The sequence below is a fragment of the Castor canadensis genome, chromosome 9 (assembly GCF_047511655.1).
Source record: "Castor canadensis chromosome 9, mCasCan1.hap1v2, whole genome shotgun sequence".
NCBI lineage: Eukaryota > Metazoa > Chordata > Mammalia > Rodentia > Castoridae > Castor > Castor canadensis.
In genome coordinates, this window is record NC_133394.1 from 94,574,890 (window position 1) to 94,590,940 (window position 16,051).

Consider the following 16,051-nt stretch of genomic DNA (forward strand, 5'->3'; position numbering starts at 1 on the left):
GAGAAACAGCCAGGGGGTACTTTTTTCCCAGGGCCAGACACATCTTGCTGGCTATGCCATGTGGGATTTTCACAGCTTTTAAGTGCAATTAAAGGCTGGTTTAAGGGTCAGTCTTTGAATTTTATGTGCATCTAATGTGATGGTGGTTATTAGTTTGTCTAGAAACAATCAGAATTACCTGAGTGTAATTCCAACATCTCAAGGTGGTTCCTGGAGTCATGGAGCTTAGGATTTCTGATTCCCTGACCTAACCACCATCTTGGATGCTCTACAATTTTTCTTCATGAGGTCATCTGAAGTTGGAAATTATTCTCTGTATGACCACTACATACCATTTGCTATAGAACATCTCCATTGTAAAACATTCTATGTTTAACACAATCTTACAGTCTTCATAGACAAGAGCCACCACCTCAAGTTTGAATTTAACTTCTATTTCTTTCATTTGAATTCAGTAAAGCAATAGCAATTTCTGACACTAAAATAATATTTTCAAGTTAAAATGTGAGCAGGAAAATGTTATAACTATGATGATATCAGATATCATAGAAAAAGAACTTTATAGAGTTTCATTTGTTCCCTAAAATGGTATCAGAGTCTGCTGCTGTGCTAGGTAGGAAACAAAGCAAATCTATAATGGATAACTTTATTGCAATAGTATTGTGTCTGTGGTAATATGTTCTCACTGAAGTGATGTTATTGAAGTTCAAGCTATCTCACTTTGTACTTCAAAGTTTTCAGTAAAATTGACAGTTAAATATCCATCTATACTTTTGAAAAGATTTTGCTTGAATCAGGTCATAGGCAATGAAAGGTAAACTACAAAAATGAATGTGCTTAAATGAAAGTATTGAATTTTATCAGGATTGGGCATATATTGACATTTCAGAACATTTCAGACAGATCTAACAAGGAAATTTTTTCTTGTATATTCTGGTGATCATGACTATAATCACATTATTTTTGTTTCATGGTCTCATATTAATAAAAATCAGCATAAGAAGAACTTTACATGTATGACCCATGGGAAAACTCATGACAGATAATTTCAGCTGCAATAATTTTTGTGCTTCCTGTTTAATTATTCATATTGCTGTTTAGCAAACATTAGTTTGAAGCCAAAAATTCACTGTGGTTAAATTTTACATCAATTCTCTCTCCATAACTTTGAATAAGATGTTTTTTTAAAGCAATGTGATATAAAATCTCTAGTGCTGAGTATTTCATATTTTTCCCATTTTTGAAAACATAAATAAAAATGGCAGTTAAGAGAAATAGTTTCCTTGCAAAGAAAATGATTATCTTTTTGCTTTTCATTTCTTTCACAGTGGCTATGATGTGGACTATCCCATCAGAAATTTGTGTCATAAAATTTACCTATATGTATAAATGCTCCACCATTTTCTCAATCAATACCAAAGATGAGCAAGGAAGTCACTAATACATTTGGTGGCAAGCAGTTTATGTAGTCAAAAATTTAAAACTGCCACCAATTCAAAAGGTTATAAACTAATTTTGCAAAAAGTCTATCTGTAAAGGACCCATGGATACATCTAAAAAGCATACTTTATAGCACAGTCATGTAGCTTGCTAAGGACAATGTTCATATCCAGATCCTCCCAAGCTAAAAAGCCAAAACAAATAAACAAATATAAAAAGTGTCATATTTTTCTGTTACTCATTAAATGTGCAAACATTTTAGTCTTTGCATTAACTCTTACTTTTTATAGATTTTCTTTTGTTTAACGGTCCTTTCTATTCAATGTTTAGTTAAATCTTTTTTTTTTTTTTTCATTTTTCTTTTATTATTCATATGTGCATACAAGGCTTGGTTTATTTCTCCCCCCTGACCCCACCCCCTCCCTTACCACCCACTCCACCCCCTCCCGCTCCCCCCCTCAATACCCAGCAGAAACTATTTTGCCCTTATCTCTAATTTTGTTGTAGAGAGAGTATAAGCAATAATAGGAAGGAACAAGGGGTTTTGCTGGTTGAGATAAGGATAGCTATACAGGGCATTGACTCACATTGATTTCCTGTGCATGGGTGTTACCTTCTAGGTTAATTCTTTTTAATCTAACCTTTTCTCTAGTTCCTGGTCTCCTTTTCCTATTGGCCTCAGTTGCTTTAAATCTTAATCAAGTTCTTGCTACTGGAATGTACAGTTTGGGCTAATTTTTCCCTCTTTGGTACTGGGTGTTGAACTCAGGGTTTCGTGTATGCTAAGTATGTGCTTTGTTACTAAGCTATAGACCTGAATTTGTGATTATTTACTGCCTCATGCAAAGGTATAGGAAGTAAAACTGTTTTCTAATGTGCCATTTCAACACTTTTGACTAAAACTAACAGTTTGCTCAGAGGATAAAAAAGAGGGAGAGTAACTCATTATGAAAGCAGGGAGAGTTGGAACTCTCCACATTAGCAGAGTTAAGTCAATAAAAACCATCATGGAGTGTCAGTTTACTTTAGAAGGAAAATTAAGTCATTAATTAAGCTTGACAAAAGAAAAATAGACACTACAATAACAAGAACTTGGATCCATAGTAACATGAGGCCTTGGAATTGTGTCCTTGGCACTCTTGATAAAATTTAGATAGATAATTGAGGGTTATGATAATTCTTCTCCCCTGTTCCCAAGGTCCTGATTGCCTAATATAATCAGAATATTTCAAGTGCTTAATAATTATAATTAAGGTTTAGGTTGAGAGACAATGGTTGTGATAATTTCAAGGTACAGTCAGTTCTGTTTTCATACTTGTTTTGAAAACATAAGTTTATTCCAATTTATAAAGGGATAATTTGTACTTTGTGTGAATTTTACATTTGCCTATATATGATTTCATCTGAAAGAGACAATAGATACACATGGGAAACTGTTAAGCAAAGCAGTGTGGGATCCACAAAGCACACACACATGTACAACCTTAAGCCTACACCAGCTACTTTGGCTCATGTATGTGCTACAAGCCACATTCAACGACTTTTGCTTTCACAACTTTTTTGTCAATTTCAATAACACTTCCTCCATCATTTGACAATAACTGATGAGCTATAACTCTGTTGATGGCCACCTCCACAAGCAAACTGTGGGTCTTTTTCAAGATAAGTATTGATAATTATTGTATCATAGCCATCTGAAATGTGTAAGATTATGTTAGCATTTTTATTAATTTCCTTTGGCTTGTTTGTTTTTAATGTGTTATGAATGAACGTTTTGAATGTTATTCCCCTAACCTAGTTTTCCAGTAAGCCCTGTGGGATTTTTTTTGCTCAATTTTGCAGTTCAATGATTTTTAGGAATGCATATGTCACCTTATAATAAAACTGTACTATGAATAAGAGTTTCAAATGTTTAGTAATTTTAGTAAGTAACATTTATTGAATGGGCACCATGTTCCAGATATTCTACATAAATTAGCTTCCTGATTTAACTTAATCCAAAAATGATGCTATGGGTGTACTCTTCCCGTTTTATAATGGAAGCCACTGTGATTTAGAGGGGCTTAGTTATTTGTTCTAAATCACAAATGCAAACCCCAGCTCTCTGAGAATGCACATTACATTTCAAACAATATTAATCAACAAGGCCAAGTTCACACTGCTGAGTGCAGAAGGGTCAGAGGGACCAGGACTCATATGCTCACATGCCTTGCAACTGGATAAGCTGAGATCAAATCCTAGTCCTACCACTTATGAGAGAGAGGTCATTGAACATTAGTTAAACTTTCTAAATGTCAGTTTCCAGTGACAAAGGAGGAGGCAATCATAGTGAAAAAAAGTAAAATAGGTAATATTCATTGAACACATATTGTTATCCTCAAAATATTCTATAAGACAAATGTCATCCCTTTCCTACAAATGACAAAACTTGTTCTTAAAAAAGTAAAGAAGCTTGATTAAGATAGGGCAGTTGGAAATGGGTGGAGTTAAACCTCACTCTATTAAACTGCAGGTGCTTGTCCTGTTAACCACTGTTTGCCACAGCAGCCAATAAAACTTTCCTTATGGCTGTCTCTGAGGATTGAGAGAGATGATATATATAAATTATTTAGGACTGTGCCCAGTCTTTGGCATGAATTACTTTTTGTTATTACTGTTAATATTGGAACTTAGCCAAGAACATAAATAATTGTACATGGCAGAATGTATATACCAATTGAGAGGTACCAACAAGATATTAAGGGAGTTCAAAAGAGGGGAAGATGACATTCATAAATAACACAACTGTTCAACAAGGAGGGGGACTTTAAAAACATTGTGCAGGATCTTGTCAGGCAGGAATGAGGAAGGGTAACACATCCGGAGGGAATAGCAGAGATATCACCTAACACACAGACGGGGGACACAGAGCATCTGGGCTGCAGCTGATGGGGAGGAGAGATGAGACAGTCAGAGTACCAAAGCCACACTGCAGGGTAGGGAATCCTTACTAAACATGGTACACAATGGGGAGTCAGTGTCTGCTTTTGAGCTGGGAGGTAACCTAAGCAGGCTTGTATGCTGAGAAGACAAATCTGGCAAGGATTGTAGCAGAGAGTGTCTGAGGGTGTGGACAGAGCACAGTGTCTGAGTTCTGAATCATCAGATGCCATCCTCCCAGCTCCCAGGTGAGTGTGGGTTCTCCAGAAGAGTGCATTCCTAGGAGATTACTTTTGACCTTTGAGGTTTGCAGTACAACAGGGCCCTCTACAGGCATCTCGATAATTGGGCATAGAGGAATTTAGATGAGGAAATATCTTCAAATTAATCCAAAGAACCAAGTTTGTAGGCTTAAAGGCTGATAGGAACCCTGAATTTGCAGCATAGGCAACAGAAGTTTGTTCGATGTTGAGACTACCACAGTCTTAACCAAAGCTATGTGAGAGAATAAGACCAGTGCTTTATACCTTCTATTTTCAAAGGAAGCTAGATTTTTACTGTAAAATTTCTTGCTTTCTAAATGTGAACTTGATTTAAAAGAAACACTATGAAAACCAAAGGGAATAACATTGTCTGTGGGCTCAATCTGTCTTAGAGACATCACATTTTTAACACACATCTTCCAACCACGAAGGGAATGTGGAAGTCAACTTTACAGCCTTACTTCTCTACTTAATGAGAAAAAAATATATCCAAGGGGCTCACAAAGTAAAATAAACATACAGAACCCAGCATTAGAACCCAGGTCATTGGAGTGTCATCCATTGTACATATTTTCTTTCCAATTATTCCCCTCAATTGACCTACGGCTTTTGACAGTTTTTGTTGTTTGTTTTTCCAAACAACAACAGGTTAGGACTGAAGATGACATGAGGTGAAGAGGGTTTTCACTGAGTTGTACAGTCAGTGGAAAACCCACTTGGATGCCTCACTTCTCCTCCCATTGCCACCCAGAGTCAGGGATGTCCCAGTTAACGTAGTGCCAACGAACTCTTGTCCTTGGACTGCATAGAGTATATTCTGAACTCCAGTGACCTCCTCATCCCTTAAATTTTGAGGACAAGCCAGGGTTTATTTACAGTCTACAGTCTCTCACAGTCTGTGGACTCACCTGTCAGCTTGCACTTGACACTGTTCTGGCCCTGCCCTGAAGGAGGTATGCATATCTTAATCTGCAGATGACAGCAGGGAAATTTTGTGGTTGATCCACAACAAAGGTCATTTTACATAATTTTAAAGAAAATAACATTTTTATTTACATACAAATCACTTGGGGACATCCCTAAATTCACCAAGAAATTAACCCCAACACAAATATTTCCCATATGGTATTAGGAAGTATCCAGAGCATAGCGAAGGGACTTTGGCATTGGATCTAATCAGATTCAGTTTCTACCTCTACCACTTAAAAGCTATGTGCCCTTGAATAAGTGAATTATCTTCTCTAAGCTGCAATTACACACAGGTGTGGATTAATTAAAACAATGAAAATAATGCTTTCAAACATTGTAAGAGCTCAAAAATGGTAACCCTGCTACACTATTGCTTCAACTTGATTTGTTAAAGACCTTAATATTGAAGAGTATTTTTGGGAAAATTTAAAGATTTAGATTGCATTCTTTCCAGAAAGATGTGAGGCCTAATTAACATCTTCTTTAAAACCAAAAACACTGCTAGTTTGGTAATTGCTTGACTTTGGTTTTAACAAGATTTCAATCTAGAAGCAATATCTGAGACATAAAAATGACAAAGAAAGGCCATGAGGTATTTAGATAAGACCTGACTAAACAATATAATGCTCCTTGTAATCATATAATCACATTCCTAATCTTTATGAGATGTTTCTTTGGAAGTTGCAGGTGTTGCCCACAATCTGGGACATCCATCATCATGTTTAGTTTGGACAGAGAAGTGAAATACAATGACAAGACATGTGTTTTTAGGATATTCTAAAGGCCTAAACTTAGAATTCTTAGGAACTGCTCAGGATCTTGTACCCTGGGCTGCCACTGATTATTTAATAACAGAACATTTGTACAGAATTTGGAAGATAGGCTCCTGAATGTGCTACTAAATAGATCTTGGCTAAAAGTTTGGGCAGAAATGGGGCTCACCCAGATTAGCAGTGCCAGATTCTGACAAATTAAATTTCAACACTTCTAGTCCAACTTGGCAGATGCTCATATCTGATGTCATACAGCCATGATGTAAGTTAGAAAGAGTGGTATTTTGCAATAGGGAGATTCTGGTAACCCTTCCCATTACTGTGGGTTACAGGATATCAATATTTATATCACATACAGGAAGCGTGCTACATTTTGTAATGCAGAAAAGTTAGAGGACTTACTCATAGTCTCTTCTGCATGCATGAATTGTCCTTAGGTTCAGCATCAAAGGCTTAAATTGCTGATGTTTGTCTTGTTATTTTCTTAAGGCATTTTTTCAATTAAATATAATGAATGGAAATCTTATTGACGTCACCAAAATAGACATGTCAAAATTAAAGGATTAGATCTGCATTGTGCCAGGAAACACTAAAAGATGAACTATGTTATAATTTCATCCTCTTTAGATTTTATGTAAACATGATTATACAAAAAGCTAATTTGGGGAAAAGGATACAATGACAAGCTGTTGTCGCTCAGGTATGACTGAAATTACAGTGTTTCCTCTACACCCCCATCACAATCTAAAATACTAAATAATGCACAGTGGGCTGGAAGAGTGGCTCAAGTGATAGAGCACCTGCCTAAATAATGATGTACTTATAAATATTGATGACCTAAGAATGTGAAGGGCAGACACATGGAGAGACTAAAGGGGAAATGAAAGAATTTGATGAACCCCTTGGCCAATTCGATTTAGTCAAAGATGCCAGAAACCTGTCATTTCTTTCTTAAATGATTTGCCCAAGTTAATAATCCATAATTGATAGCTGAAAGTGTAGGTCTGATGCAAGGTCTTCATGGCAGACTCTTTTTAGGGTGTTATTGGATATAGAAAGAAAATAAGAAAATGAAACATTTTTCAGATCATTTTGTATTTATGAATCTATCTGTTTAAGTCTTGCTTATGTATACAAATATTGGTAGATATACCTCTAGCTCCATAGGAAAGCCAGTGATTCTTTGCGGTAAAATTAACCCCAGGAGTTATGAGATCACAAATTATTTCATATGAAATACTACATACATATGGCTTTCATATGTTTCTATGCATTCTCACTGGGTGAGAAACTTGAATCTGTATTAGTTTGTGTTTTGGTTATCATTTTGGTTTGGCAAACTGAGTATTTTAATTCTTTGTTGTTCTAATTTCTATTTGTTGTGTTTCAAGTTGACAAGCATTTATAGGCAGCAAATATTTATAACCACTTACATTATCATTTCCCCCAAACTATAGTATGCACTCCTCTTTTCTTTTATCAGGATGAAGTTCTTAATTAGTTAAAGGCAGTTCTTTATTGTTTCTTTTTTGACTCTATCTGGCTTTTTTACAACTTTTTGAAATGCTCAGAAAGAGCATAGCTTTCTAGGTGCGGTTGCTGGAGTCACTGGGAGGAACCTTCACTAACCCAGTCCTAGGTATGATGCAATTTGCATAGTGTTTGAGGACATGCAGAAAGTGCTGACATACAATTCGTCTGCATTAAATTCCTTCTGAAGGAAAAGCAAAGCAAAGCAAGGGCAATACTTTCTCCTGAAAGGAAAGAAGTGAATGGAAAGTTGTGACAGTGAAAATGGAGGCTTATTACTATTCAAGTCTGAATGAGAAAAACATACATTTAGATTGAATCTAAAAAGAAAAGTGACAGCTGTTATTATTCTTTAAATTATTTTGTGCTTCCTTCTAAAATAAATTATTATTTTACAAACTGAACATTAAAATATACACCTATGATAACATCCACTTAGAAGTGGAGTTATGATGGAAGTGTTAATTATAGTGCAGGTGTAAAAAATATTTTCTTCTCCTGTAGTCAAAATTTAGAGCTACTAAGCCATTGTAGAAAATGAAACCAAGGCCCAAAGAAATTAAGGGACATGTACAACACTGTTGAAATTATGTGGCAGAAATAAAAATAAAAAGGAAGGATCTTGATTCCCCAATGGTTATTTCTACTATTGTTCCATTTTTCTATGTGCACATCTGTTAGGAAGTTTCCAGAAACAGTGAAGTTTCCACATATTGTTTCTTTATCTAGTTCTTCAGTTTCTATTTCAAGACCAATTGCAGACCTTTTTTTAGTCATTAAGAGGATTCTAGGATTTCATCCAAATGGATCGTCACCAAGTAATTCCACTGACGAAAGGAAGAAGTGATGAGCAAAAGCATTCAGGGAGAAGTGGGTCCAACACAAAATTTTATAATCCATATGGAAGCAGAAGTGCATTCCTTACTCAGGACTTGATATTCAAATGGCTTTCAGTCCTCAGAAACACTGTAGCTTATTCCATACTTCACATATAATGATTGTACAGTGTTGTCACAAAGTGAGTTTGATTTGTGTTTGCCTCTGGCCTTCCACTTTCTTTCAATGGCTTACATTTAGACACGTTTGGTTCACTTGAGCAGCCATAAACTTATCTTGCACTAAAAATTGACATCAAATTCCTTTAGACACCATGAAAAAAGAAAGCCAGTGAATGAAAAGACAGAGGTCCCTTTCAGGTAGTTCAAAATGCTGGGTTCTTCATGTATTGAAGAAAGCTTGGCATTGCTTAAACTTGCTGCAAGGTGGATAATTGTTTCTGTGAAAATTCACATCTGACCTGCTCAGAAGCACGAAACACAGTCTTTCTGCAGTAACAGCAATAACCACAACGACAAACCTGGAGTGGGACCATAAACTTGACCTGCCATTGTAGCTTGTTCACTTCACTTCTCTGGCACCCAAAAATGGCAAAATCTGAAGACCAAGGTTGAGTTCTAAACTCTCATTCCATTATGATCCCAACTGTCATTATTGTCAAGTCTAGTCAGCTTTGGCATGTTTGGTTGTTTCACTTGAAGATTTCAATTTGGGTCCCACTGATTTTTCCAAATGATTCGATGAAAATGCCACATAAAGCCTCACAGTGGTCTCCCTCCAGAACAGATGTTGTAAGGTGATTTCAATTTCAGACACCTAAAATAGAGCATTGGTTTCCATATGACTTGTTTGTGTTGATCATGCTGAGGATTACACAAATGTGCTGGTACACGAGTTGTTTTTGGTGCTTACCCAAATCCTCTTCCTCTATTGGTAGACCCACCCCTCAGTGGCAGTAACTGGTGAACAGTACCATCCTGGCCCAGAGTATTGCTCTTGGCCCACAGAGTAATGTTCCAGGAGATTCCTGGTAGGTTACAAGCCCCTGCCCCTACCCCACCATGAATATCTTGTGGCCCATAATTGATGAATATGGAGTATAAAACCAAGATCACTCTGTTGGGTCTGGGGGATTAGAAGACAAAATGAGCCAGTGCCCCCATCCCCCATGAGAGCCTTGTGGGCCCCATATCCTGTAAAGGGACAGGCAGCTTCACAAGTCATGGCCCCCTGGGGATGCCTCAAAAATGCCACAAGGCTGATAAAACAGGAGGCTTTCACAGAACTGTGTACATGTTCCTGTAGAGATATGTTAAGAGACCACTTCCCTCCTGACTCCTGCACCTCTCCTCCCCAACAACGTGTGTTTCTACAAAGATATGTTAAAAGACCACTCCACCCCAATTCCTCACTCCCAAAAGGATGAATTAGCCCCCCCCACCCCCCCACTCCACTGTGAACAACAGAGCTACTGATTTTCCAGGCTCCCTGTTTATCTCTAAGGGCAGCTTTTCCTTCCTCTCTAATAAATCCTACTTATGTGCTGACCTTGCCATCCCATAAGTCAATTCACTGCCTCATGAGCCAATTCTTTGACTGGTGAAGGCAAGGACCTTAGATACTGGTCCACAACAACTCCTTGGAACAGAACTATGAGGCTATTCACATTCCAGATCTGCCTTTGGAATCAGGCAGAAGCCTGATGTGACTCAAGCCACACCTTTGTTTAGCTGCTTCTGCTGTTCTTCTGCTTTCTTTACTTCATCACAGCTTTCACCTTAGAGCAGCTCTTCTTCACCTGTCACATGCACAGCTATCCCCATGTCTAGGGAGTCTGATCTGAGACAAATTGATTAAGACTAGGCCTTTCCTTGTCCTCCTCTTCCTCATTATTATTCTTGGTCTTTTAGACAAACATGAAACTGATAGAATATAGATTTGATTCTCTCTAAGATTCAGTTCTTAAGCAAAACAAGCTTTTTAAATTTTAGATGATTGCCATTTTTAAAATGGCAACGTAGTAAAATACAGTAAGGGAAATATATTTGTATTTTTAAATTAATGTACCTCACATTGTTTCTTATTTCTCCTTAGCTACATGGATTTAAAAAAAATCATTAGTGTGGCAAAACCAGAAGTAAAGATGAATACATATTTTGTAGATGAAGTTTATCATCTTAGGTTTTAAGCAATAGAGACTATCTTCTGAACATACTCTCAACTGGAGTCAGTGGAGAATATCGCCTATGTTGATCACACATTTTCAGTCATTTAATATTCACTTCTTGATTTTTTTCACTCAACAAATATTTACTCAGTGTCTTTTGCATACCAGACATGTAATTAGAAAGTGAATATATAAATTGTGAACAAGACATACTTGATCTCTACCTTTTGGGGCCTGCTGCCTGACTCATTCATAATTTTAGCTTAGGCAGATCCAGATAGGAAGAAGGGAAATTATAAATTTTCACTATCCTATTGGAACTGAGGTAAATTTTTACCATTTGTATAGGAACATCCCAGATTTATACTCATTTTTCACTAACAAATTATACACACTAATGCCTGGAACATCCTAGGGCTCAATAAATGTTCATCAAATTATTGATGAACATGAGGAGTAACTTTATATTTTGTCTTTTTCATACCTCTTTCTTATGTAGCAGTAAAACATAGCAAGAAAACCACTTAATAGTAATCCAACGCCAATCCCAATTGCAATGTATTTTTCGTAAGAATCCACAGCATATGAAGTTAAGGTCAAGTGCTCACACCTTTCTCCAGTATAACCAGTAAAACATCTTTAAAAAGAGAAAAGAATGTATAATTTTTTAAAGTTTATAGAAGTATAAAAGAATGACAGATTTCCAAGAACAAAAAAAAAAGCAAATTAAATTAAAGAGGCAGATATCAAATGAAAACCAATCTATTAAAGCTGACATGTAGCTATGACTTTTACCATAAGCAGCTCATTACCATCTCACATTTCCCCCTCATTAATAGATAGGAAAGGCAGTACACTTGTCAAGAAAACTGAACAAATTGATGACCATAAACATAGATTCTTGGGGGCTAGAGTCAGGGCTCAAGTGATAGAGCACCTGCCCAGGAAGCATGAGGCCCTGAATTCAAACCCCAGTACTACAAAATAAATAAATAAATAAAATTATTAGTTGCTGCAGAATTTTATATTCCTGAATTTTCTTTTTTGCTTTAGTCTGTTTCATTTTATCCTATAAACAATTCTGTGAAAATGTAAAATCATCTTTACATGTTGTTAAAAGTGATGATTCTGATTCAGCAGTTCTGGGTTGGAACACAAAGTCTGCATTCCTAACAAGCTCCAGGTTCCAGACATGCACTAATCTGAGGAATATATTTTTGAGCAATGAGGATTAAGTAGTTTAGAAAAAGACTCTGTAGATATATAAGTACAAAGAAGACTGCCAAGTCATGTTCAGATCAAGCACCATTTTTACTGAGTAAAAATGTATGCCACCTTCTCCTGTCTCAGGGAATTGGGATGTTCTTTGCAATTACCTGCAGATGGCTTTCTTTAGCTCATGGTTGAATGCACATACACCATTGATGCAGTAACTATTATGATCTTCCAGACAAGGGTGTGAGAACTTCAAGGCTATGGGTCCTTCTATGTAGTCAGCTAGGAAAAAGAGATATGGTATAAACAGATTAGATGCCTAATTTTATGACAATTTTTCAATACATACATAAAGAGCCCTTTTATTTTAAGAACATTTGGGGATGGTTTACTCCTTGAACTATTGATTCCTCTGCAATGTTGGCCACATCATATAGACATATCATTATTTAATTAGAGGGTAGAGGAGGATTAAGGATTGTTCCATTCTTTAGAAGCTACACAATAAGGTATAGAGACAACAAGTTTGCCAAAAGATGGCAGCACAGGTTCTATTCTTAGCAGGTTCTTTTGAGCAAGGCTTTCCAGAAGTGTACCTGAATGCTAATAAATACAGATGATATCACATAATCCTTGTATTTTTCCCTTTACACTGAGAAGAAAACACTTAGGAAGATTTCATTTACACTTGAGAGGTAACAAATTAGTTTTTTATTCCCTCTCCAGAGGAAAGGAAGATGAGAATTCCTCCTTACTTTTATGTGAACTATCTTGAGGGGCTAATTAAAAAGAGGATCTTATCCCTAACTGATGTCAGAAGAGGTATTTTTATGACTTTTACAAGAAACCAGAAACAATTTATGGCTCAGGAGAACATAACTAATGACAATACCTTTGAACATTAATTAAATGTTTTATTCAGTTAAGACACACTGTGAGATAGTGGTATAGGGATTTGGGATTTGAAAATACCAGTCTAGCTCTAACACTATACAGTGACCATAGCTGAACACAATTTTGTCAACAAGAGTCCAGAAACCTTATGGGAGACTCTTTTCAGAAAGGTGTGGTCAGACAAAAGGTCTGTGTTTCAGGAGTTCTCTTGATTCTCTGAAGTGCTGAAGACAGTGGGAATGACTCAGGTGAAAATGAAGAATTGATTCCTTTTCCCATAAACTTTAATTACCATTTAAAAATTTTTTCTCAAGCAGAATTAATTAGTGGCATTTTACTTTATCATGGCCACAAATAGACATACCTCCTCATTGTTAAACATCATGCTATATACACTACACCATATTTGCCTCCCTAAGGAGATTAAGAGAAATCTACCTAAAAAACAGATCTAAAAGATCTCTTTTATACTGAAAATACCAAATCTTTAGTCACTTTGGTAGCAACAAGATACTATGTTGTATCACTTCACTTTAAGAACCTAAAATTTCCTTAAAATTCACGTTAATTTTACTGAATGTAGTGTAGCAAGTATAATTTATTATAATTAATTCTGAGGCAGTGAGAATTTCCTACATAAACAGTGCTAAGCTCTTCTCTTTTTTTGAGGTTCTGGGGCTAGACCCACTGCCTAAGCAACTGCTGTACCACACACAGCCTAGCCACTAGGTTCTTTATAATTCAATACTAAAAAAAAGTTCATTTAACCAAGCCTGAAACAGGATTTGCTATGAAAAAACCCTAAGATTCTTTATTCTCATTTTTAATTTAAATAAAAAGCAAAAGAAGTAAATTTTCCTTCAAGACAGCAAAAGAAAAAATATAAAATGATATAGTCAACTCTTGTATGTACAGTTTGCCATGAAGGAAGAAAAATGGCTGAGAGTGGGAATGTGATGATGATTGTCATGATGCCATACTGAGCGGAAGCTACGCTTCTTTAATTTTTCTACAATATTATTGATATAGTCTAATAAAAATGCTTCCTATTTGCTCAATGACTAAGAAGACATAAAGGTGACTAAACGTTATTCTAAAACCCACACTGATTTTGTTTTACAAATTGGTATTCAAAAATCAAATGAGTAAAATATTTTAAATTAATTGTTTAAAATTATTGGTGAAATGAGGAACACTTAAATCTTACTGCCTTTCATATTTGAAAACAAAATACTTGACTTGCTCTTCTTTAATTTGCTGTGCACTGAGAGAGAGCAAGAAATGATGTTTCCTCTGTGCTGAATTACATCACCAGTCTTCACATCAGGGATCGGGGGCATGGTATGGTTTTCATGAGCTTTGTACTACTTAGTCACAGGTCTTGACAAGCAAGAAGCTTTCCAAGTTTACCTCTAGTTCAAACAGGCTTGAAAACAATCTCAACAGCAGCCAGGAGCCACTGTAATAACAGTAATGGATAGAAGAAAAACCATGATCGCCATCAACAATGAAAATTGGATATAGATGGTTAGGAAATGTAGTACACGCTAAAACAGCAATGAAATGCCCCAAGTAACAAACAGGAAGAAAAGATCCTTCCAAAGACAAGGGGAAGTGCTTCATCTTAGAGCCATAATTTCTTGGTGGCTAAGCTTACAGTCACAGATCAAAACAGGATGTCTCTCATCAAGAATGCCAAAATTGCATAAAATGACACAGGACACACTTGGGTTATTGGGGACCAAGCAGCAAATGTGGTGTGTTTTACATTCAGGACAGGAGCTGAAACCAGCTTCTTTCTTACCCGTAGGTTTACTTCCTCTTTATAAAAAAGGCAGTGCGTGGCTGATACATTTATTTGTCATTCCAACTAAATAGCATCTTGCTAAAGGAGTTGATTATCTAGCAACATATATTGTTAAAACTTCCAATGTTTCTTCTATCTTAGTGCAAATTTCTCTCAAAAGGTTTTAAAAAGTCACTTGAAATATAAAGATGTAAAGAAAATACCTTCAGTTTTGTTAACTGTCCAGTTAGTTTGCTGGGTTGTGTGTGTAGGCATTAAGGTCACAGCCACCTCTTCAGCCAATGTGGTCATTGCTGCATTAAGAGAGGGAAGCATCTTTCATGGGTGAATCTCCTTCCACGTGCAAACAGTAATCCAATGTTAGTCTTACTCTGCTTATTCCTATTTTCCTTTCTGTTTTCAATTTGTTACATTTGAAATCCAGAATCTGATTTGGACAATCTCCTGATTACGTCTCAGCTATTTCACTGACTGCATTGTAATTAGAATGCATTGAAAATAGAAACACATGAATTTGTAACACAAAGTTGCAAATTGATATTCAAAATTCGAATGAATAAAATATTTTAAGTTAATTGTTTAAAATGATCAGTGAAATAGGGAATGCTTACATGTTGCTATCATATTTAAAAAATATATAATGTACATATATATACTAATTCAATCACAATGACATTGTACTGTAGTATAATAACAAAATTTTATCAACTACCATTCAATTGTACAAAGCAAACATTCTGGAGTTCTCAAAAAAAAAAAAAGGAATCAAAATGTAGGAGAGGAACACACATTCCATAAAAAACTTAATCTATAGATTCCTTGCTCTGATTTTTGTCACCAACTGTTAGAAGCCAACTTTAAATTCAGAGAAATAAATCCTCTACAAATTTTACAGTGTTACAGATTTAACAAAACATAAAGGAAATTACCCACCTTTGAATAAAAGACAGACTGATATAGGAACTCCCAAAGCCATATCCCGTAGTTGCTACACTTTCTTTCTCTTGTCCTCCTAGACTGAAGGGTGGAGGGTTTTTATTGCGCTCCGTGAGTCCTTCCATTTATATTTCATGAAGCGTCATCTGGCAGTTCTTACCAATCAAAAAAATATGTACTTTTGGCAGCCACATAAAGCCTCCAGGCGCTCACGCACTTGTTTAGGATACCTGTGTTATCTTGAGATGTGATCAAGTTTCCTTTTGAAACACTGGTTTCCTGTTACCTGTGGGCATAATCA

General features: G+C 36.1%; 1 protein-coding gene across 4 annotated transcripts; it reads right to left on the minus strand.

Annotated features, from left to right (window-relative positions):
* Positions 1–1,912: 1,912 nt before the first annotated feature.
* Positions 1,913–15,962, minus strand: Epgn (epithelial mitogen). 4 transcript variants are annotated; one of them, XM_074042001.1, is made up of 5 exons: positions 15,748–15,959; positions 15,018–15,147; positions 12,275–12,395; positions 11,383–11,535; positions 1,913–9,547 (listed from the first exon to the last, which is right to left on the minus strand). In XM_074042001.1, the coding sequence occupies exons 2-5, from the start codon at positions 15,127–15,129 to the stop codon at positions 9,493–9,495; spliced, it is 441 nt and encodes a 146-aa protein (XP_073898102.1). In that variant the 5' UTR covers positions 15,130–15,147; positions 15,748–15,959; the 3' UTR covers positions 1,913–9,492. The 4 variants fall into 4 exon arrangements, with proteins under 4 accessions (XP_073898102.1, XP_020011268.1, XP_073898103.1 ...); XM_020155679.2 differs by having other exon boundaries at positions 15,018–15,107; positions 15,748–15,955; XM_074042002.1 differs by lacking the exon at positions 15,018–15,147 and having other exon boundaries at positions 15,748–15,962.
* Positions 15,963–16,051: the final 89 nt, after the last annotated feature.